This window comes from Sphaerodactylus townsendi, linkage group LG04 (assembly GCF_021028975.2).
Source record: "Sphaerodactylus townsendi isolate TG3544 linkage group LG04, MPM_Stown_v2.3, whole genome shotgun sequence".
In the NCBI taxonomy this organism is placed as follows: Eukaryota; Metazoa; Chordata; class Lepidosauria; order Squamata; family Sphaerodactylidae; genus Sphaerodactylus; species Sphaerodactylus townsendi.
This window is the reverse complement of record NC_059428.1, coordinates 103,555,351-103,578,148: the sequence shown is the minus strand read 5'-3', so window position 1 is coordinate 103,578,148 and position 22,798 is coordinate 103,555,351. Positions and strand designations below refer to the sequence as shown.

The window sequence follows — 22,798 nt, the reverse complement described above, 5'->3', positions numbered from 1 at the left end:
CAGGGCAGGGTTATAAAGTACAATAGGCAATGCATGTGAATAACATAATGACGTTTCAGTTTCAGTACCTCCACTTACCTCATTAGCTCTTTTAATTATTTTGTCATCTATATCTGTGATCCCCATCACCATGACTACCACCTTCCCAAACATCTTGGTTATTATCCTTCGAATAATATCAAAGTTAACATAAGAGCTGTAAAAAAGGGTATGTATGTTACAGAAAATACAACATTCCTCATGTCACATTTAAGTACCACAGACCAACAATTACCAGTGGTTTTTTGGCTGCTGAGAATAGCAACCTGTATGTAATAATATATCCCAAATGTTTTGTAGAATTGTGAAGTTTTATTGTGAGTTCTGTGGACTAGGGCCCACTCCATCAAATGAACATAGTATTAACCTAAATAGGTATAAACTGTTTTATATTTTTCTCCACACACACACATATGGAAAGTATGAATAGTAAAGTGATTAATCCCCAAGTGTCCAAACAGAAAATATTCAACATTTGGATATCACAGCCACAAGCTAAAGTTTAGGAAAACCAAATTCCATATGGCAAATCTTCAACCACAAGTGTTACACTCCAGATATTTTTAATTCTTAATAAATGGTGTGCATGTCATATTCTATCATTTGATTAAAAATTCACTGTATTACGTGTGACAGTGTTGAGTTAAGTAGATCAGCGTTGAGTTAAGTAAATCAACACCCTGATGCTCCCCCACAATGCTGTCTCAACCTTTCCCTGCATGATTTGAAATGGCTGGAAGCAATTGTTGTGATAGCCTGAACTTTGTCTGTTTGTAGTTTGGCTTGTAACACTGTGCTGCCATCTGAAATGTGTACACCTGTTGGCTGTACATTTCCCTTTTTATTATCTACACAGGGTTGGATACTGTCAGTGAAATGAATGTCAATTTTTCTCTGTTCCTCTTTGCTGATGGAGGAGGAACAGATGAGAGTTCGTCTTCCCCCCAAACCTAATCCCCTCTATCCAAATAGCTGTTACTACACATGGGTCCCATGATTCCACTTTTGAGAGACTGGAATAGACGGCAGGGCCAAGGAACCACAACCATGGTACTCTGGAACCAGCCCACAAGTTGCTTGCGCATACTAACATCACAGTGTGTTTTGGTGTTCCCTGCCACTGCCAGCTCTATCTGTATAGGTTTCATCAGCTGAAAGTGATAAATGTCCTTAAACTTAACAGCCTCTAAAAACCAAGAACCTGTAAGAACTGACATGCAGCAGCAAACAAACTAGAGTGTTAGATTTTGATATGGAGAAATTCAGCATCAGACCACTACTTAGGCCCCTTCCGCACATGAAGAATAATGCACATTCAATCCACTTTCACAATTGTTTGAAAGTGGATTTGCTATTCTGCACAGTAAAAATTCAGCTTCAAAGTGCATTGAAAGTGGATTGAAAGTGCATTATTCTGCATGTGCGGAAGTGATACATTTCATTGGATGGTACTGAGCAAGCCTATGTAACTGAGCCATACCTCCCTACCTCACATTATTTTTTAAAATTATTTTAATCCACAGCTAATTAGCTAAAAAGCTTAAGATAGTTTTTTTCCTTTAAGAAATTAAAAACATTTAAATTATTGGCATTAAAACAATTTCACCCATAAAAATAAAAGTGTAAGAGCAACGGCTGCAAATAGTTAATTTTTAAAAAAGCAAAAGCATTAGGTAACAAGTACACAGCAATAAGGTCAAAGTAGCAGCATACTGAACAGAACATAAGTTGAAGTGATATAAAATAAATAAGAATATTTAACAATAAAGATAAATAAGAAAGGTCCTAAGGTGCACCCAAAACTGAACAGGATCAGCACCACAGTGCATTTTGCAGCCAAAATGCAATAGCTGCAAAGATCGTCTCTCTCATGACCTTCTTTCAAACAAGTGGAGCACATAGAAGAGGAAAAAGAACTACTCCTAGCTCTTTGGAGAAAAAGCAGGATACATCTATAACGAAGAAAATGTGTGCCACAACAACCCTAGTGGGTTAGAAAAGAAAGATAATCTGTTTCCTTCATTTTTTTCACACCTTAGCAAGAGGCATACTGATAAAGGGGCTAAGAGGTTTTTGCTTGGGGAGTCCCAGCAGAAAGATGAAGAGTTTAGATTTAAGCCCCACCTTTCTCTCCTGTAAGGAGTCTCAAGCAGCTGAAAAACTCCTTCCCTGCCTCTCCCCACAACAGAAACCTTATGAAGCAGGTGGGGCTGAGCGAGTTCTGAAAGAACAGCAGGGCTTCATGTGGAGGAGTAGGGAAACAGTTCTCCAGATAAGAGTCCACCATTTATGTGCAGGAGTGAGTGGGGAATCAAACCCAGTTCTCCAGATTTGAGTCCGCTGCTCTTAACCACTAAAACACCCTGCCTCTTGACTTTTTGACTGAAGTCAAACCGACCCATCATATTCTGGATTTCAAAGAGACACTTTCTCCAGGACAGTTTTCCACCTCTTCCACATCTCACTTGGCTGCATTTAACTAGATTTATGGCTCAACCTGAAGGCATCTAACAAACTACACTTCATTCACTTTCACTCTGGCCCCTTCCACGCAAGCAGAATGCACCTTCAAATCCACTTTCACAATTTCACAGCCCAGAAAACCCACCACAACCACTTTCACAACTGTTTGCAAGTGGATTTTGTTATTCCGCACAGCTGCAAAGTACATTGAAAGTGGATTGAAAAGTGCATTATTCTGCATATGCGGAAGGGGCCTGTGTGTGCGACAGAGGATAATTTTGAATAATATGATTAACCAGTGCTAATATACACAAAACTCAAGGCTGGCTTGTGGAATATAGTTTTCAGTACAAATAAACAAAATCAAAACTTACCAAGCATGCCCAAGATGTGCGTGGTCATACACTGTTGGCCCACAACTATACCTGTAAACAAAATTGAGGTGTATTGAGAAACTCATAGAGATACCTTGCTTTCAGTAAGGCGGCATGGTGTAGTGGTTAACAGCAAGTGGACTCTAATCTGGAGAATCAGGTTTGATTCCCCTCTCCTCCACATGAGCGGCAGATTGTTATCTGGTAAACCAGATTTATTTCCCTCCTTCTATATTCCAGCTGGGTGACCTTGGACTAGTCACAGTACTCTCTGAATTCTCTCAGCCCCACCTATCTCACAAGGTGTCTGTTGTGGAGAGAGGAAGCGAAGGAGTTTGTAATCCCCTTTGTGTCTCCTTACCGGAGAAAAAAACAGGATACAAATCAAAACTCTTCTTCTACTACGTAATGCACAATTTCAAAGGCTCATCAACTGCTCTATCAGCTGGATTAATGGAATAAAATGGATACTGGTGCTATGACTTGCTTAGGGCACTTGCAAAGGGAAGACCATTGCAAGGGGGGCGGGGGTAAATAAGCCACACTAATTTTGACTCAAGCGTTAAAAACGGGAGACCAGCTCAAAACAAGGGATCATGTCAGAGGACACAGGGTTAGAATCATGACCTATCCAGAATACTACGTGTCCAGACTTGACATCTTCAGGTCAAGCAAAGATTCCTTAAATCAGGCTTTTTGATATACAAGTAGCAAGGAAGTCATAGAGTTGTCCTCAACCGGTCATCAGAACATAATTCCCTGTGACTGTTCCTAGATCAGACCTTCAAGGCATTCTGTTTCTGCTGGCTGCCTCCTGAGGTGCCTGCACACTCCTGGACACATTTTTCCAATTCATCTTTGGCATCATTTCCCGCTTCCTTGGCTCTGAGATCCTCAGCATTCTGCTGTGGCCCTGATCTGGTTACAATTTACTACAAGATGCTTCAGACAAGATGACTGCCCCAGTCCCAAACTTGAGAGGTTATTCGGCGCAATCCTTCTAATTGTCTCTTTCCTACCCTGGAGGCTTAGCAGTAAGGCTGCGGCACCTATACATTGTAACTTCAGGGGAAATCCATCCAACTGGAGTCAAGGATTGGAAGGTTGGTCAAGAAGCAATCCCTGGACCCGACTGACTCCTCTAAAGCACAATCCTAAGCAAAGAGACATAAGTCTACATCTTTGAAGGGTGTAGCCCTTTTTAGGATCACTCTATCAGACTCACTGTCAGCACAAGGGCTTTGGCTGTTACTATATTCTGGTTTTAAATTTATGCAGATTCTTATTAAGACTGCCCTGATGACTTTATGGACTGTGTGGGAAAGCAGAACATCACAAGCGATTCTCTTCCCGCCCCTTATTGTTTTTCTTTCACATGAGGTTAAGTTATAGTCGGCTTGGTGTGATAAAATAAGAGTTTGGATTTATACCCTGCTTTTCTCCACGACAAGGAGTCTCAAAGCTTCCCTTCCCCTCACAACACACACCTTGTGTGGTATAGGTGGGGCTGAGAAAGTTCAAAGAGAACTGTGCCTGGCCCAAGGTCACCCAGCAGGCTTCATGTGGAGGAGCGAAGAACAAATCCAGTCCACCAGATAAGGGTCCACCTGCTCTTAATGACTACACCCCGCTGGCTCTGCCAGGTGTGGAGATGGCAACCGTACCCCCCCAACCCAATTTCCATAATAGACTACCAAGTCACCACATCCGCGTTGCCCAGGATCAGAGGCTCTTTGCTTCTGCTTAGGCTGTTGTAAATCCGGATGCCGGTCTCTCGGCCCGGGGGCTTGATCCACTTCGTCCCGCCTTCGGATACGGCAGAGCACCACCTCCTCCGGGAATCATCGCCCAGCGCCCTCTTGCTTCCAGCAGCCGCTGCAAAACTCGGCCTTTTGCAGCGCTTCAACCAGGGCAAAGCGACGGGTCTGGCAAAGCGGCCCGAACGCAGCCATGGCGCGCACAACATGCCGCTTGCAGCCCGTGCGCGCAGCAATGTCTCTTCTCCCACCAGCCTCATTAAACGCGTGGCCAACGGGCAGGAAGGAAAAATTTTGGTCAAGCAGGCTGGCTCCGCCCCGACCTGGAGGGAGGTGCTGTCTGAGTAGCTGTCGGGGATAAAGAGGGAGGTCCGGACAGCCCTCGCTAGTTGTAGCGCACAACAGTCGCTGCCTGTGCGTCTTTGCGCACAGCGGTAGCTACAGCCCGAAACCAGCAGGAAAAGGAGGAGCTTTCGGGGCTCCTCGGCTGAGCGGGTGGGAAAAGCTGGAGGGAGGGCAGAATGGTGATTCCAGTCGTCATAAAACACTATGTCATACCATCGGCTGCAGCAGCTTTTTTACAACTCTTTTTTTCTCCCCCGCCTTCCGGTTGGCCTTGCAGGTTTTCACCTCTCTTAGTGTATAGTTTTTGCTCTGCTTGATTAGCTGCCGGATCTTATTTGAGAAGAAGCATTCGAGGGAACTGACTTCCCGGTATTCTGTTCAAAATCAAACTCCGAGTATGCGGGTTTAACTCGTGAATAAGTAAAACAAGAATGTTGTACATTTAGACATTGTAAGAGCGCAGAAGCCAGTCTTGGATTTGCTTTGTGGGGTTTTTTTAACTGTTTGAATCTGGCATGAAAATCCAGTGTGAAGAATAACTGTAGAAGTTGTGCTTAAACGTTCACTGTTGTTTTAATCTAGCTTTTAAATAAATTGTGAGCTTTTCAACTGAATGCTACAGAAACGTTAATCTTTATAACAGATGCTTTTACCAACAGAAGATGTACTAGAAAAGAGCACCATTTGAGCTACTATATTTTGCATTAGAAAATGCCAGTATAGGTAAATATATGAACACGCAATAACTGATAACATATATAAAATAACATGCATTAACTTACAACTTCTATTAAATAACTCTTGAACTTATAAATTTTAAGCATAACTTTAAAACTCTGGTATTTTGTGGTGCAAAATACATTAACTCAGATGGTGTCCTTTTCTATACTTTTTTTTCCACCAAAAGAACTAAACGACACAGAAGTACTCGGTTTGGTTTAAAATATTGAAAAAGGCCTGGAAATCTCTTTGTTCTTGGCTTTGACTGTGAGCTTTGCTGATATTATCATGATAATGTTTTTAGGCTGTCGTATAAGAGTACTCTCAAATTTATTTCTCTTATATCCCACTTTTCTCTCCACTGAGGATCCAATGTGGTTTACAATGCTCCCCTTTCTGCATTTTTATCTTCACAAGAACCTTGTGAGGTAGATTAGGTTGAGACAGAGTGAATAGCTCACTTGAACATCTGTGGCCAAGTGGAGATTGAATGTTGGGTCTCCCTGATCCAAGTACAAAACTAATTCCCACACTAAGCTATAAATGAAATGCCCTGGACAGATATTCCCCAAGTTTGAGTTTTACTATGTCCCCCAAATCTATTCCCCTTCCAAAAGAAATGTAAATGTGGTTAAAATTGCCGTGGTCCAGACAACATTAAGCAAGTTAAGTACCAATAAATTCTGTACTATACCAAAATCATATGTGCATTTTAAATCACTTTAATTATTGCTCCAGGATATTCCTCTGCTCACATTAGTGTGCATTACTGCATTTCATAAATTATACCTTTTTTGCATGTTAAATATCTTGTGCTAGATGAGGACTGGCTGCAACGAGCCTGTCTTAGATGCTGCCTCATTTGCCTGTCTCAGGTGCTAAGAGAGGCCATATTACCCTGCAGTAAACTTGAATATAACTGCACTGTGACCCTTGAAGCCTACTTGACTGTCATTTTCCTTGCCATATGCTCCATCTTCCCTGGGTGAAAACCATCTAACTGTATGTAATCCTACACTCTTAAATATAAGATCCTATCCTCATAAGCCCTTTGACTTCAATTGATTTAGAGGGCTGTGATCTGTTTAGAACTGCACCTTAAATGTGACAGTAACATGCTCCATGTTTCTGTAAAGGTACGAGAAGTTCAAATGTGAAAAGCCATTCCCAAATATGTGAAATTCCTTAGGGGGAAAAGTCCCATAGAGTGATAAAAATGCATTTTGGATAAGAACCTAGGCTACAGTGTACCAGACCAATGGTCCATCTAGTCCAGCATCATACTTCACCCAAGCAGTGCATGGAGGACAAAGCGCCCTCCTGTTGTCGGTTTTCCAGCTCTGATATTCTGGGGATTACATGCAAGTCCCTTTCTATCTTCATCACTAAACTGCACTGAGGAATCAGTCATCTGTGAACTTGTTTTTGTTTTGTTTGTTTTTTTGCTGTCAAGTTGCAGCTTACTTATGGTGGCAACACAGGATTTTCAAGGCAAAATACATCAAAGCTGATTTGTCATTGCCTGCTTCTGCATAGTGGGCCTGATATTCCTTGGTGTGTCCCATCCAAATACTTAGGGATGACCCTGCTTGTCTAGTCTACTTTTAAAGCCAAGTAAAATAGAGGTTGTCACTATGTTATTTAGTGCTTAACTTTACAAAATAATCACTCTTCATATAAGGTGGTACTTTCTTTTGTCTTTCTTGACTCTGTTACCCATCAGCTTTATTGGATGGCCAGGGGTTCCAATAAAGTATAACAGAAAAGGGATCTAACCTTTATCTTGCAGCATTTTATAAACCTCTATCATATTCTCCCCTTAGTCATCTCTTCTGAAAACTGAGGCCTTTCCTCATAGAAAAGGTGATTTCAATCCCATAATTATCTTGTTTGCTAGCTTCTGTACTCTTTCCACCTCTTCAGTATCTTTTTTGAGGTACCATCGCCAGAATTGTGCACAGTCATAATGCATTTACTCATAGGCAACATCCCACCACCACAGAAGCTGAAATCAGACTGTAAATCCATCTTCTTTCCTGGGTACATTTACCACTGCATTTCTGTTTTTCACAAATGCAAACCATTAATCTGTCCTAGAAATGTAAACATGTATTTAACCCTCCTATTACTCAAGCAAGCAAACCTTCATTGGCATAGATAATTCTCCTATTAGAATGAATCCTAAAGGAGATCTTGGATTTTATTTTGAATAGTCATTTAGGATTGGGAGGTGAATATAACATTACATGTATGGATTAAGTGTGTGTGCGTGCGTGCATGCACGCGCGTGTTCATGCTCAGAAGGACTGTTCTACACAGGTAATAGGGCTGTAATGAGCTCTGTGGCACAAAATAATAAACTGCAGTACTGTAGCCAAAGCAGAACTCATTACTTGAGTTTGATCCCAACAAAAGTGGGTTTCAGGCAGCTGGCTCTGGATTGATTCCGCCTTTCATGGTTGCTAAGGAGGCGGCCCATGACTTACCACGGCCGCCATATGCCGCCAGGGGAAGGGGGCGGCATCATGCTCCTCCGTCTCTTCTGGCTGGGGCGGGGGCGGGCCCGTCCTCCAGTGATAAGGCCAGCATGGCCTCGCTTGCTGATTGGCTGGGGTTGACGTCAGGTCGCATAGCCCTGGCGTCAGCTGCCCAGACCGCCCCTTCCCCATTTAAGCCGGGGACAGGCCACGTGCGGGCCCTCTTTCGCCCCACTGCTGAGATCGTCCTACCCACCTCTCCCCTTTCTTTTCAGGGGTACAGAGGCTATTGTTCTTGCTTTATCCTTGTCATAGCCATTGCCGATTTGCGCATGGGGGACTGATCTTGCCTGGGGTAAGCTGCTTGCTTGCCCCCTTTGGGAACCTCCCTATGAGGTAGGGGTGGAGCAAGCCTGGGGTCTGGCAGCCCTGCTTGGGTTGAGACAGCTTTCGCCCCCCCCCCCCTCAGCAAATGGGGGATTCTTCAGAATGCAGCCCTCCGCCCGTCTGGAATTCCCCCTTTCATTGCTGCCCTCCTTTTAACTCAAGGGTGAGTTCATTTTCCTCAAACAGCGGGTTTGGGGAAAGCTGCTTTGGGTCAGCCTGCCTGGCTGTCCAGCTATCAGATCAGACCCCCATGCTGCGCCACGCTCTTCTATCATTTCTGCCAATAAACGCTATGGCTATGGCTAATTTTATTACCACAAATAAAGTGCCTGTGTTTATTTCAATAAGTTGTGTGTTTGTTACCATGACAACTATCCCTCCCTCTGGGAGCAAAATGAGCACCCAGCTTGCTGGGGTACAGTGCAGACAACTAAGGAAGGCAATGACAAACCACCACATAAACAAAACTTGCCTGGTAAATGTCATGTGGTGGTGTCACCCCATGGGTCAGAAATGACCTGGTGCTAGGACTACCTTTACCTTTTGAATAGGACTATACTGTAACAAAATGGTTCAAAAGATACTTGGGTAAAGGGATATTCTACTGCGTACGGCTCTTGTTGCCTGTTGCTACAGGTTAGATCTTACTATGTCATTTTGCACTGACTAATATGTCATGAAAGCCTATTCTCTGCTTCTCCTCTTGGTTGCATCCAGATTTCTATTGCATACTCTATTGAATATTCCACCCTATTGCTTGTACTGACTTATTCTGTGTAACCCATCTTGAATCCCAGTGAAAAAAACGAACTGAAAATAAACTGCCACCTGTGTTGAAAATAATAGAGCAGACTTGAAAAAGTACGTGCTTTTCTGGTGTGCTTTTACTTGGCCTCCATCCTCTCCTTTTTCACTTTGCTACGCTGAAACAATAAGCGAAGGAAATGGAATTCATTGGAGTTACTGAATATTTTTAAATAAATGATAGCACTAGAAACCATCAGAGGTGCTTTTTAGTGTGATAGTTTGAATATCAAACTAAATATTGTAACCTAACCTTAGGTCATAAAATAGTTTGAATATCATTGTACGACAAAAGGCAGAAAGGATAAATTTTAAAGATAATGTACGTTTTGGCCAATGTAAGTTTAGCCCTTTGAATTACAGGCCCAAGTAAGGCAAAATTCATTTTTATGTAATGTGTGGCAGCACCTTAAGAGAACACTATTGAACACTGCTCTAATTTATATGCTGTGTTTACATGTCAGAGTATGGTGTGGGAGACCCAAGTTTGATGGCCGGTTCCGCCATGGAAGCCTACTAGCCAGTGTGGTGGTTAAGAGCGGTGGACTCTAATCTGGAGAACCCCGTTTGATTCTCTACTACTCTATATGAGTGGCGGACTCTTATCTAGTGAACTGGAATTGTTTCCCTATTCCTACACATAAAGCCTGCTGGGTGACCTTGGGCTAGTCACAGTTTTCTAAGAACTCTCTCAGCCCCACCTATCTCATAAGATTTATTCTGTAGGGAGAGGAAGGGAAAGGAGTTTATCTAAGCCTCCTTGAGTCTCCTTACAGAAAGGCGGGGTGTAAATCCAAACTCTTCTTCTACTACTAGATGACCTTAGCATCTACCAGAGGAAGATGTTACTCTCAAATCCTTGCACCCCAATTCAGTGGTGGGATTCAAATAATTTAACAACCGGTTTCGGTGGTGGGATTCAAATAATTTAACAACTGGTTGTTTACAAGCACCATTTTAACAACCAGTTCTGCCAAAGTGGTGTGAATCTGCTGAATCCCACCACTGCCCCAATTATCTTTTTGGTGTCTCAGGTGCAACAGGACTCAAATCTAGCTGTTCTACTGCAAACCAACACAGCTACTTCCTGAAACTATCTCACAGGGTTATGAGGGTAAACTTAAGGAAAGGAGAATGATGTAAGCCACTTTGGGAAGAAAGGAGGGTATAAAAAGAAAGTACACAAAGGATGTATCTGAGAAATGTTTAATAATGAAGATACTTTTGCACACTTTTTGGGTTGCAGTCAAATAAATGAAGTCGAATGAAAGCGCTCTCAACAAAACTAGCGTTATGGGCAGAGTGGCAAATAAAGTCAGACCAAGTTGGGATGAGCTCCCTGCCCCAGCTAATACTGTGCCGGCAATCAAACCGTGCCTTGCAATAGATATTATTTGCCTGCATGCCAAAATCAACTCCATTTGGAATCCAGAAGACTGCAATCACTGAACATCTTTTAGGGAATTCTTTTTCACTTTCTGCCAGGCAAGACTGCTTGCACCACATAGAGAAAGGGGGGTGTTTATGAAATACCATCAGGAGATGGGTGCTCCTCTCCAAGAAGCAGGCTAAAAATGGGGGGGGGGGGAGGTGTGTTATAAACTATAAACTGGGAGGGGTTTTGCTTGGTTTGTATGTTCTAAAAGCTTCTGAATGTAACAGCCATTGTTGCCTGGTGCAGAAAATGCAGATCAGAGGAGAGAATCAACCCTTACTTATTGGTAGCCGCGGAAAGACAACAAAGCACCGTGTCTTTTGAAGAAGCTCCTCCTCTCTCTGCCATCACCATGATTCACTGTTTTATTATAGCTGAAGCAGCAGCCGGGCTGCTAAAGATCTGCCTCCCAAGAAACAAGTGCCCCCCACCCCACCCCAAATCAGGGCTGCTCCAGTGCTCTTTCCTTGGGACTGGGGTGGTGGTGGGGAGGAGAGAAGATGGAAGAAAAGAAGCTACTTCTGGGGAAAGGATTTCCCCCCCCCCCAATTGCTGTACAATTGCTCTGGTTTGGGGGGTGGGGTCTGATTGTGGATACTGTTTTCTCAGAGATCCTGGTGTTTAGATAAGCCTCCTCGCCTTCCATGAAGACTTGTTTCCAGAAGCTATTACATCAGATAAGTAAATGTACAGCGGAGGAGGAATGCATGCATCTGTCTCCCTCTTCCATCTTCAGTAAAGGTTTTGTGTTGCACAGTTTTATCGGGTCTTTCTCTTTGGTGACTGAAGGGTGGTTGCCTGTTGTTTTTAATCCCCTCCAGCGATATACTATACCAGGCAGCATTTTGCCATTTTCCCTTCTGACTGATGCCTGCTGAATACTCCATCTCTCAAACAGGCATTTACTGCCATTTCTGCTGATTCTAGATAAGCGCAGAGCCATTCACCATTGAGGTTTTTAAATCTAACAATCTGCAGAAGGGGCTCCTTGTGTGTCTCTTAAAGAAAGCATAAGGCCAGAAGAGAAAAGTGACAGGGTTTATCTTGTGTGTATCTTACAGATTGGAACAAAAAAGGAGGAAGTTTTGCATTTGCTTTCTTTGTATCCATTGTTCATTTTCTAACACCTCCCCAAGCTGCGGAATGCCTTAGCCTCTGAACAACCCAATGTAGTGGGTTAATACACACAATGATTTGTTCCAAGCCATTCAATGGGGTTAAAGGCAGTTTTGTGAAGAAAAATCCCCATAACCTATGCCTGTTGCCTTTTCCCTTTGAAATTTCTTTTGGATTTTCAGGTGACTAATGGAAGATTTTAGAAGTAATATTTGCTCCACTGGTACAGTATCGGTATCAACAGCAGAACTTCTTGTCATCCGGCTCTCTGGCGGCAATCTCTCCAGCCGTGGACCTCTTCTGCTGCTCCCTCTTGCCCTATGAACGCACCACATTCTTTTCGCCTCACCTCAATGCGCTCATCTTCCCCGAAGTCTACTTTCCTTCACTCCAAGGTTATCACTTTTAAACCAGCACCGCTATTATAGGGATCATTTTACGACGTAGAAAAAAGTGTATTTGCATATATCTAAATGAACTAACAAATAACTCCCGGTCTGGAGTTCGCTGTGGGATGGGTAGGAATCTTGCTCCCGAAACAAACACTCCCGCCCCGTCCGTCCCCCGTCCCCCCCCCCCCCCACGCCCGTCTTGATTTCTGCAGCTGAATGTGCTTTGATTCTCAGATCAGACAACCTTAAAAGTCCTGGGACTACCCCCATCTCAGACTGCAATGGCGACAGCCCAGGCGCATGCGGCATTGCAAGGGGTGGGTGGGAAGATTGTAGGGAAATGTAGTTCATTTTTTCACCTCCCGCCCTCCATTTTCTCCTCGCCTATGGCTTAGATTGGCGCATGCACGCGTTTTTCCCCCGTCGCTTCTCTCTTCCGGCCTTATACCGTCTGCCTGCCATTGGATAGCAAAGCGAAGGGGTGGAGAACGAACTGAGGCTGGATTGGGCAGAGGTGCTGTCTTTACAGGGTTGCAATTATTGATGCAGTTGCTCTGCTCCGGTGGTTAGTTACAAGGAGGGAAGGCGAAAATAGCTCCCCGGTTGCGCCAGAAAACGTGCTGCAAACTGGGTACACTCAATGGACGGAAAAGCGATGGGGTGCATGCGTTAGCGTGCATAAACGGCGAAGTCCCCCCTCCCCGTTATCTTTTTATGTCTCAATAAATCAGGGCTCAGCCAAGCTGGCAGGAGGACAGAAGGGACCTTGGCCATCTGCCGCAGGGAGGAAGTGCTCAAAGTTTGTGTCAAGTGCAGAGGCGCCGACGTAACCCCCCAAAAGCAACCTGTCGCGATTGCCATCCAGTCGCATATTCCGGATCAAACAAGGCTGGCCAAAATACCATGCCCGCAAACTTCGCACTATTTCGCTCCTCGAAACACACGCCTCGGTGGCTTAGGGGGTATGCGACACCGCTGGGACTTCCCGCTCCATCCTCTAAGGAAGCGTTCACCTTCTCTTTGTGCACGAAGGAAGGAGCAATCGTAAGCAACCCCTCGCCGTCGACCCACACGCATCAGGAGGGTTTAGCGGTGAACACAAGGAAACCTCTCTCCCCGCTCCCCGTGTGCCCTCGGTAGCAAAGAAAGCGCCTTGAAGCTCACCCCCTTGCAATCTCACTTCCTCCTAGGGGGGGTGGGAAGAAAGAGCGGGCTGGAAAGAATGACTAGATAGAGGCACATTAAACCTCGGCTGCTGGCCCGGGAAGTTGGGGGGGGGGGGGGGGCCGGTGGCGGCGGCAATGGGAGTGGTGCGCAGGCGCACTAGGTGGCGGGGCTGAATGTTTCCCAAGTGTTTGAAACTGGTATTTGGGTTTTCCACGTTGGATCAAGTGCGGCGCACACAGAAGGCTGCTTTAATATTACCGGCGGAACGGAAGGAGCAGCTGCGCTTTGGGAGAGGAGCTGCTCTTCGTTTTTGGCCAGGCGCTTTTCCACGCGACCGGTTTTGTGTTTTTGCATTTTGCATCATTCGACTATCGTTCGGAAGATCGGGGTTTTTAAAAAGCTCCCTCTCCCCCCTCTTTCTCTCCCCCTTCCCTTGTTCACACACACACACACACACAAATCCCTCCGATTGTTGCTACCACCTCCTGGGTGAGTTACCAACAACGACAGCCATTCAATCAGCTGCTGGCTGCGGGCTGTAGGGACTGCTTGACGGTGTGTGTCTACGCTTGCCTGCCTGCCTGCCTGCCTTGCCTTTCTGATCGCAGAAGAAAAGACTCCAAGGTGGCTTCAACCCCGTTTTCACCGTGGTGTTTTTGCTCAGATCCCAGGAACAAGAGAGGGAAGAAAAGAAGAGGCGGCTGGAGGATTGCGCCTCTGCCATTTGGGGCTGTCGTGTCGGAAAGGGAAACTCTCGCCCATTCAGGGTGAGAGCAGGAGGAGGAGGTTATAGACAGGATTTCTTTTTTCTTGGCCGGATGAAAATGTTGAATCCTGCAAACGGGGAGCAGCTTCATTTGGCGAACTACGTGGAGGATTACCTGGACTCCATCGAATCTCTACCCTTCGATCTGCAGAGAAATGTCTCCCTGATGAGGGAGATCGACGCCAAGTATCAAGGTAACCGCTTGCGCCTTTATGTGTGAGATTATCTTGGAACCTTACCTAGCCTTTTATTTCCCCTGCAGAGATCATCTCTTGTCGTGTGTGCCCCCTTCCCCGCCCGCCCTTCATCATCATCATCCCAAAGCGGAGGATAGCTTTAAAAAAAAGGGAGCGCATTTGTTACGAGGTCGCAAATGGAGAGATTGCAAGAGAAGGGGGGAAATGCGAGGGGCTGTTGCTTGCTTTGCAGCCGATAGTTGTTTTCCTCCCCTTGGGCGGAACAAAAGGTCTTCTTTGGGGGCTTCTCTTTACTAAGCAACGGGACTTGCTTGCACTATTTGATTTTTTTACGGTGTACGAAATAATGCTGGGCACAGAAAACAGGCAGGTAAGGAGGACGCACGGGGCACCGAGGCGGCTGTTTCTTTTGCTGTGTGCATGGCTGGAAAGAAAGAGGAATGTTTTGAGGATCCTGTGTGAAAGTGCTGGGGGTGAACGCAAGCGAGAAAGAAGAAGGGGAGGTGGAGAAAGAGAGGGCGATTACAGCACAACATTGAGGAATTTCTAGTATTCGCAATAGCTGTAGTAGGAGAGGGTGCTAGTAAGAGAGAGGGGGGGGAGGGAGGGTGGATTGGATTGAGAGTGGAAAGGGGGGGTGGGCAGGGCTTGTTGCTTTCTCTCCTTATTTTTCTTCAATGGGCTTTGATTTTAAATGCAAGGCCCCCTCCGCTCAAGTCTCTTAGCACAGGGGGGACATGTAAAGAAAAGGGGGGTGGGTGGGAGGTAGGTTATATAAATACTGTGTGGGTTGGGGATGTGCGGTTTGCAGAGGGAGCCCCCTCCCTTCTTCCTCTCTCTCTCCTTCTCCTCCCGCAGAAACTCATACAGTATTTTTGCAGCTCTTTGAGAGGTTGTGTGTTACCCCCACTCTGCAGTTGGAGGAAATGGTGGTTTTAGTTAGAAAGGCTCTTTGTCATCTGTGAGAGGTAGAAGGGGGGACGGACGGTGCTACGGTCGGTGGTAGAGGTGACACTCGAGTGCCCCTTGTTCAACTCTGCTTGTCCTCCCTGTCGTGTCTGCGTGGTGCAGACCGATTGCTGCTGCGTTTATGGGGTGGGGAAGAGCAGCAAGTATCCATTGGAGAGCTTTCTTTAATGACCGTGAGTTTTTCATCGCTCGTGAGGGACAGAAGGGGGACATTGTGGAGAACATTGAAGCGGCCAGTCTCAACTTAAAGGTGTACGTTCAGGGACCGAGGCAAAAAACAGGATGGGGTACTATTAAAGGACAGGACAGGCATTTCAACCCACTCTAGACTGCGCTAAATGCACACTCTACGGCTCTTCAGCCTTAGAAAGAGTGAAAAGCTCCATCACAGCGCCTTTTATAGGGCACCGTCATTACCGTATTGTATTCGCCCTGCCCCCTCTTCTCTTATTGGCTGGGGCTTCCCTCAGGCCCCGCCCTATTCTGTGATTAGCCCGCAAAATTCTCCACAGAGGTCCGCCTTCCGCTGACGTTGACGAAACCAAAGAGCGGGGCGGGGGTGGAGAGACCATGAGGGCTTCTTGGAACAGTTCTAACTGCCCCGTCTGCTTCCGAGAGCCTGATTGGCGCCCGTAGTTGCAGGAAGCGTAAGACACCTCGCTTTAACTGACGCATCGATGTGAAAGACATGGGCCGGTCCTCGCTCCGCCTCCAAAACGATCGCTTTCGAAGAAGGCGGAGCCTAGTTTGGGGCTTTCCCTTCTGATTCGCGGAGGAGCGCTTGAGGCCGAGGGCGTGCTTTCGAATGTGCTTCTTTAGTCTGAGTGGTCGGTTTCTTCCGAGGCGGGCTCTAGAGCGTTAGAGGATAGATCCTGATTGGGCATCTGGACGGATTCTGGTTCTCGCCGTTTGTTCGGCGGCAGATGGACGGACTGGAGAATGTAGAAACCCCACACGCTAGCAGCGCCGCTAAGAACAATGGGATCCGAAGTCGCATTCTCCGAGGGAGGGGAGGAGGCGGGGCAAAAAGGAGCGGAGATTCGTGACGGGGCGGAGAGACTGGGGAAAATAACAAGCGGTTCCTCCAATGCCTGGATGGGCACGGGCAAGCTAAGAGTAGAGGGGCGGAGCATGGAGGGATTTTTTTCCTTCTCGCTTTGGCGCGCGTGGTGTGTGCTTGCTCCGCCCATTTTGCTTTTGGGAGGGAGGCAGGGCGGAGAGGCAGGCCTGAGGGGGCTTCTTAGACTCTCCCTCATCCTCTCGCAGAAGGGGGTGGCCAATTTGTCCTCTGGTGACCTGTTTTCTTCCAAAGCCAGTTTTCATGAAAGCACCAAACTTTTAAAGCACGTTAAAAGACCAGAACACAAAAATATCCACATTGTGCAGACTAGATGAATAAAATGCATAGACAATCCTGGGTTCTCTGACCTGTGCATGTTTCCAGAAACCCTTTTGTTGCCCTAACCAACACTGATAAACCTGAATAAACCGCTGGATCGTGTGTGAGGCTGACAAATTATGCAGCCTTTATTGAGGTTGTATGGCCTATGGGCTGTTAAACTAATTTAAGAAACGGAAGTAACAGCAAAACTAAATTTACCCATGTCAACTGTGCAGTTTTTGCTACAGCCACTTAAAAATAACCTTAATTTGTGAACACCTGAGATAGCTGAGTATTTTAATAGCTTATTTGCAAGAAATTTCTCTCTGACTGTAGCATATTTTGGACAATAAAAATGTGTCATAATTAACCACCACCAATAAGGGACAGTTGCAAAGGCACTGTTTTGGAGGTGTCCAAGAAAGTACTTTTCATCTGAGCATGCAATGTGTTACAGGTGCTATGATATACAACTGCCTCAATTTGGGAACCCAAACTGTCAAAATACAAAAGTAGTGTGGGAGTTCAAGTTGGGCTGGATATTTGCTTCCAACAGGGAACGTTTTCTTCCAGCCTCTTTAAGCAAAAGGTCCCAATTTTGTCTGAGAAGTTTCTTGACCATTAGCCCTGTATTGCTCTCTTTTACAGGATTCAAGGGTTTCCATGAGTTCTGTTGAGTGATTTTGTAATCCACAGCTCTGTTCTACAAAGACCAACAGAGCCTATGGCTGCTAATTTAATAACTACCAGAAGGTCTTTGGCATTGAGCATCCTAAACTTGTAGCTGATAATAGCTTTCTATATCAAGACTGAAACATTTGAAAGGCCCATTTCAAGCCACACAACTGAGAAAATTATACACAGAGGCAGAGTGAGGATTTTATGAAAAGTTGTCTGAAGCTTGGGGAAGCATAGAGCATACATGATATCACAAGTGTCCTATAAACTTTCAGGAGTGCGGGTATGTACTGAGTGCCTTGGATGAAGTAAAATTTTCTTAATGCTAGCAAAGTTCATTCAGTTTTTTGTTTGATATAGATTTAGAGAATGAAAGACTGGACTGAAAGATGATCCCCAGATACCTGAATTCACTTGCACTGAATTCACTTGCATGCCCTAATTTTCTAATTTTTAATTTGTCGCTTTTCAGTTGTTGTAAATATAAGTTTGGATTTATCATACTAGATTTCTAAACATTCGTTGCCGCAATATGTTGTAAAGGCTTTTATTGCTGGAAATTATTTAGTTTTGTCATTTTTTTACAGATATTTTAAAGGAACTGGATGATTATTATGAAAAATTTAAACGAGAGACTGATGCAGCGCAGAAGAGGAGGTTGCTGCACTGCATACAAAGAGCATTGATCCGGAGCCAGGAACTAGGAGATGAGAAAATCCAGATCGTCAGTCAGATGGTAGAACTTGTTGAGAATAGAACTAGGCAAGTTGACAGTCATGTAGAACTGTTTGAAACCTGCCAAGAGATTAATGACACAACTGGGAACAGTGGCAAAACAAACCAAGACAAGTCAAAGAATGAGACAATCGCTCAGGCAGAGAAACCCAACAACAAGCGGTCTAGACGGCAAAGAAATAATGAAAATCGAGAGAATGCTTCTAATAACCACGATCACGATGATATCACTTCAGGAACTCCAAAAGAGAAGAAGGCAAAAACTTCCAAGAAGAAGAAGAGATCCAAGGCCAAAGCAGAGAGAGAGGCATCCCCCGCAGACCTCCCTATTGACCCCAACGAGCCAACATACTGTCTCTGCAATCAGGTCTCCTATGGAGAAATGATTGGCTGTGATAATGATGAATGCCCAATTGAATGGTTTCACTTCTCATGTGTGGGACTTAATCATAAACCAAAGGGCAAGTGGTACTGCCCCAAATGTAGAGGAGAAAACGAGAAAACGATGGACAAGGCACTAGAGAAGTCTAAAAAAGAAAGGGCCTACAACAGGTAGTTTCTAAATCCAAGGAAAATAAAGCTGTGGAAGGATTTATTTATTCTCTGTGTCATCTTTTGTTGAAGTGCAAGGACTGTGACATGTATATTTCTTAAAGGAGGCCATAAATCAAACCATTCTTGTAACAGGGAGGGTAATATAAGAAATTTTTGGGTTCCCCCCCCCCCCCCTTGATTCAGTTGTTATCAGGAAGACAGTCTGTGAGTCAAAACATATAATAAAGTAATAAAAATTAACATTGTAATGTCCAGGTTTATCTTATGGGGAAAAGTATGATTTCACAAGTTGGTAAAACTCGACCCATCAATATGTAGATAATAAACATGTCTTGGATAGCATTCTGTTTTTCCTCAGAGAGGAATGCTGTTTATCTTTCCAGGAAACTATTCAAAATTCAGTTTGAATAAAACAGTATATTTCAAACAGATCCTAAATGCACTGGCTACAATCTTAACACAAAATGAAACACTCTTAGAGCCCCACTGGGGAAGGAGAGCTGAATTCAGCCGTGGGAGTGGCATGGGGTAGTGCTGGTGGATTTACCCTCCCCCGGGCACTTTCCTGGCAGAGGGGCAAAATCACTGGCATGCAGCCACCGTGGACCTCCTGGCACTCCTGCCACCACCGGCATAACGGGCAAGCTGGGGGCATGGCCAGGGTCCCTGCCGGCTATTTAGCATGTTATTCTGGCAGCTGGGCATTCAGACTTATGCCACCCTTTTGAGTGGCATAAGTCTGTCAAACCCAATGGAGGCTTCTAGGTGGCAGGGAGGTTTTTACGCTTGCAAAGCCTCCCCACGCTGCTGGGAAGGCCCTTTGCGAGCAGCAGCGCAACTGCAGTGCTGTGGCGCCTCAGCTGGCTGCCTGGAGTCGTGAATAGGGCTGCCTAACTAATTAGATTTCAGTGAAATTAAGCACACACATTTAGCTCTGGGTTGGTTTGTGACTATTGCCTTGGAAGTAAGTCCCTGTTATTTCAATCATAGTTTCTTCCAAGAAAGTATTTTGGGATTACTGACCTGCATCCAATTTTCAACATCGTACTTAGAACTCCAGCCTGTTGGTTTCAATGGGGCTTGTTTCTAAGGAATTTGTTTGGGACCAGGGTGCTAAGTTTTGTCTGGTCATGATCAATGCAATAGCAAAAAAAAAGTTACAGTATAGCACCCATACAACCTGCCAGTCTAGCAGCTCAATATCAAATGTTTAACTGCAGCTACATGCTTATTTTTAAAGATGCAAATGGTTAAATTTTACACAGCATATTTTATATACTGGCCACGTACCATGACGGCCTTTTAAAAAACGGTTTAGTATATTTTGTATTTACCCAGGAAGTGGTTTAGTAATGAACCTTATCATAAATCAACCTTTATACTGTCCTCAGATAATAGTTAGCAGTCTTTACTTTGTATAAGTTGTAAAAAAATGTACATTTTCAAGTGGAGTTGCACTTAACTTGTATTATAATTGGAAATGCATCCACATGCCATGGTGTAGGCCAGTGTGCATTTCTTTCTGTATGTATGAAAATTGTACAGCTGCAATATTAAGGAATAAATTAAAGAAGTTGGATAACTTTGTTCACATGCTGGTTACGACGAACACGCGTGGATATCTGTTGGCCTTATTGGCCCTACCTGAGACTTCTACTAGGTTGCTCTCTTCAGAGGTGGTTTTTCCATATGTACTCATATGTTCCCTATTCCTGCTGTTGTTCTCCTTTTCCTCCTACCACAGCACTCCACTGCCATTATTTTTCTATCCCTTCCAGTTTCAATATTATTGGCAATGTTGTTCCTTTTCTATTCCAGTTTTCAAAATGCATTCATTCATGCTTTCTCCCCAACAGGGACCCATTTATCTGGGGGAGGGGATCTGCTAGGATTTGCAGGGGCATCATCACTTTGTCCTGCATTCCCTTCCTGCGCTCTTTCCTTTTTCCCTCACCCTAGCAATTCCCATATCCTCAGCTTTCCCTGCTTTCTTCTCTCCTTCACACCCGCCATAGTTTTGGTGGAGAGAGGCTTCCAGAGGGAGGGACAGAAAGAGACATGAGGATAGGAGAGAGGCAGATAAAGGTAGGTTAGTTGTTGGGTGGAAAGAAGAGAATAAAAAGAAGAAGCATAAAAAGAGGAGAGGCTATAGGGGCTTTCAAGAAAGAGGATGAAGTGAGGGAGGGGGGAAATGAAAGCTGCCCCCCCCCCCCCCCCGGTCTTTTCAGGTCCTGCACTTGTTGCTATAGGATATTCAGCCTCTAAAAAATTAACAGTAAAAGAAACTGGGTAAGATCTGAAGTTATGTTTTTCCCACTTAAAATTCAAATAGGTCCCCATAGGCTTTGAAGATCTAGTGATGGTGAATGGGTTGTAAAATATACATTTAAAATAGATGTGAATTCTCTTATGTTGAATCTACCAAGACCAAATTAAATTAGACGCAGCAGTCTCTCACACTTGTGCTTGGGGGAAGAATTACTATTGTAATTTAAAAGATTCTGCTGGCCTTGAGGAGAATCTTGTCACCCAATCCCCATATTATATTGTTTTCTGAAATGAACGAATGCAGCTTGGCTAAGATGTAATGAAAAATAAAATTGCACATTTATATTCCTTGGGCACATTTTAATCTATCACCTGCCCTCTTAACTCGACTAAGAGTGTGATGAGCTTAAGACTGTCCATTGCCAGCAACCGAGCTTACTCCCAGGTAAAGGATTGCGCTTTTGTTCTTTGCATGAAAATCAGTGGGGTTTAACAGCGCTTAACAGGGTTACCTACACTGCTTCCCAAAACTTGGTCTTAGGTTCAATGCTAATAATCGAGCCCTGTGGCCCAGGCCAGCCTAGGGGTGGGGGGTGCACTCTGTGAACACTGTACAGAAATCTGGAAGGGCTTGTATAGCTCATACTATGATACAGCCTCGGTGCAGCAGCTTATAGGCCATTAAAAAGCCTTGAGATAGGGTTTTGCTGTACAGATTACATTTAATGCTAGAGTTGTCTTGGAAAACATACAAGAAGAAAGGAGAAAGCTATATGCTGCCTTCTTAATGCTTGGAAGAATTCAATCTTTTGTCTAAATACACATGTAAATTAAAAAAAACAGACAATCTGCCTTTCATCAGGTAGCTAAGAGATATAGTTTAAAGTTAATTTTTAAACTGCCATGCCCTCTGAGAGTGTTGGGCATAAGCTCTTAGCAACTTATTAAACACAGTCACACTTGAAGTTCTATTTCTTTTTAAAGGATACAAGCAATCACCCATAAAGTGTCAAGACAGGAAAAAACCCCAAACAACTTAAAACTACTTAAAAACATTAAAGAGATGTAAATATCCATTGTGATCAAAATGTTGCCAGCATATTATAATGAGTGTTTGAGTCAGTAAATTCTTGGAGCATTTCCTTTTAAAAGTGTTTGTAACTGTTCCTATTGTAACTATTGAGTTTCACAATTATACATTTAAGCAGCACTAGGGCATTGTTATGCATCAAGACAGAGTGAAGAGCAAGCAATTTCAGAATTTTGTACAAGCACATCCATGCCTTGTGCGCCCACTGGAAAATATATGGATCCGTTCCTCCATAGACTATGTACACATATTTTGTAAGTAGGAAATCTATGGACTTGTAGACTCACATCGTACGGTGTCTTTAACCATAGTAGGGATTTGCATGGAAGTTCTGCACCTCTGGGCAAACATGAGCCACCTGCAGGAACTCCCCTTGATGGTGGCCATCAGAGTTGTGTAGCACCAATATGGTGACTGTGCAGTGTGCAGCCATGTGGCTTACAGGGAGCATTGCTCACAACTGATGGCTGCCAACCTCCAGGCAAGCCCTGATGATCTACCAGAATTATGACTGACTGACTGACCTACAGGCTACAGGTTATGGATGCATCAAAAGATAGACTCTATGCTATGACATTATACTCCACTGTGGTACCATCTCAAGTTCTACCCCCAAATCTCCAGGAATTTCACAGCCCAGAGTTACTAAGTCACATCCCCCCATTCCTTCTATATACATCCTT

General features: G+C 44.5%; 2 protein-coding genes across 4 annotated transcripts in view; one reads left to right on the top strand and one right to left on the bottom strand.

The window, feature by feature from the left end:
• Positions 1–5,081, bottom strand: part of CARS2 (cysteinyl-tRNA synthetase 2, mitochondrial) — a 31,397-nt gene extending 26,316 nt beyond the window's left edge. Inside the window, exons 1-3 of one of the 3 annotated variants that reach the window (XM_048494273.1) lie at positions 4,571–5,081; positions 2,877–2,927; positions 79–196 (exon numbers count right to left, since the gene is read on the bottom strand). In XM_048494273.1, the coding sequence (XP_048350230.1) occupies positions 79–196; positions 2,877–2,927; positions 4,571–4,893 (492 nt within the window). In that variant the 5' untranslated portion in view covers positions 4,894–5,081. The remainder of the gene's footprint in view (positions 1–78; positions 197–2,876; positions 2,928–4,570) is intronic. The other 2 variants (XM_048494272.1, XM_048494274.1) reach the window with 2 other exon arrangements.
• A 6,084-nt stretch (positions 5,082–11,165) lies between these two features.
• On the top strand, positions 11,166–20,343 carry ING1 (inhibitor of growth family member 1). The gene is made up of 3 exons (XM_048494954.1): positions 11,166–12,312; positions 14,141–14,436; positions 18,055–20,343. Exons 2-3 carry the CDS (start codon positions 14,295–14,297, stop codon positions 18,756–18,758), a joined length of 846 nt encoding a protein of 281 aa, XP_048350911.1. The 5' UTR covers positions 11,166–12,312; positions 14,141–14,294; the 3' UTR covers positions 18,759–20,343.
• The last annotated feature ends 2,455 nt before the right edge of the window (positions 20,344–22,798 follow it).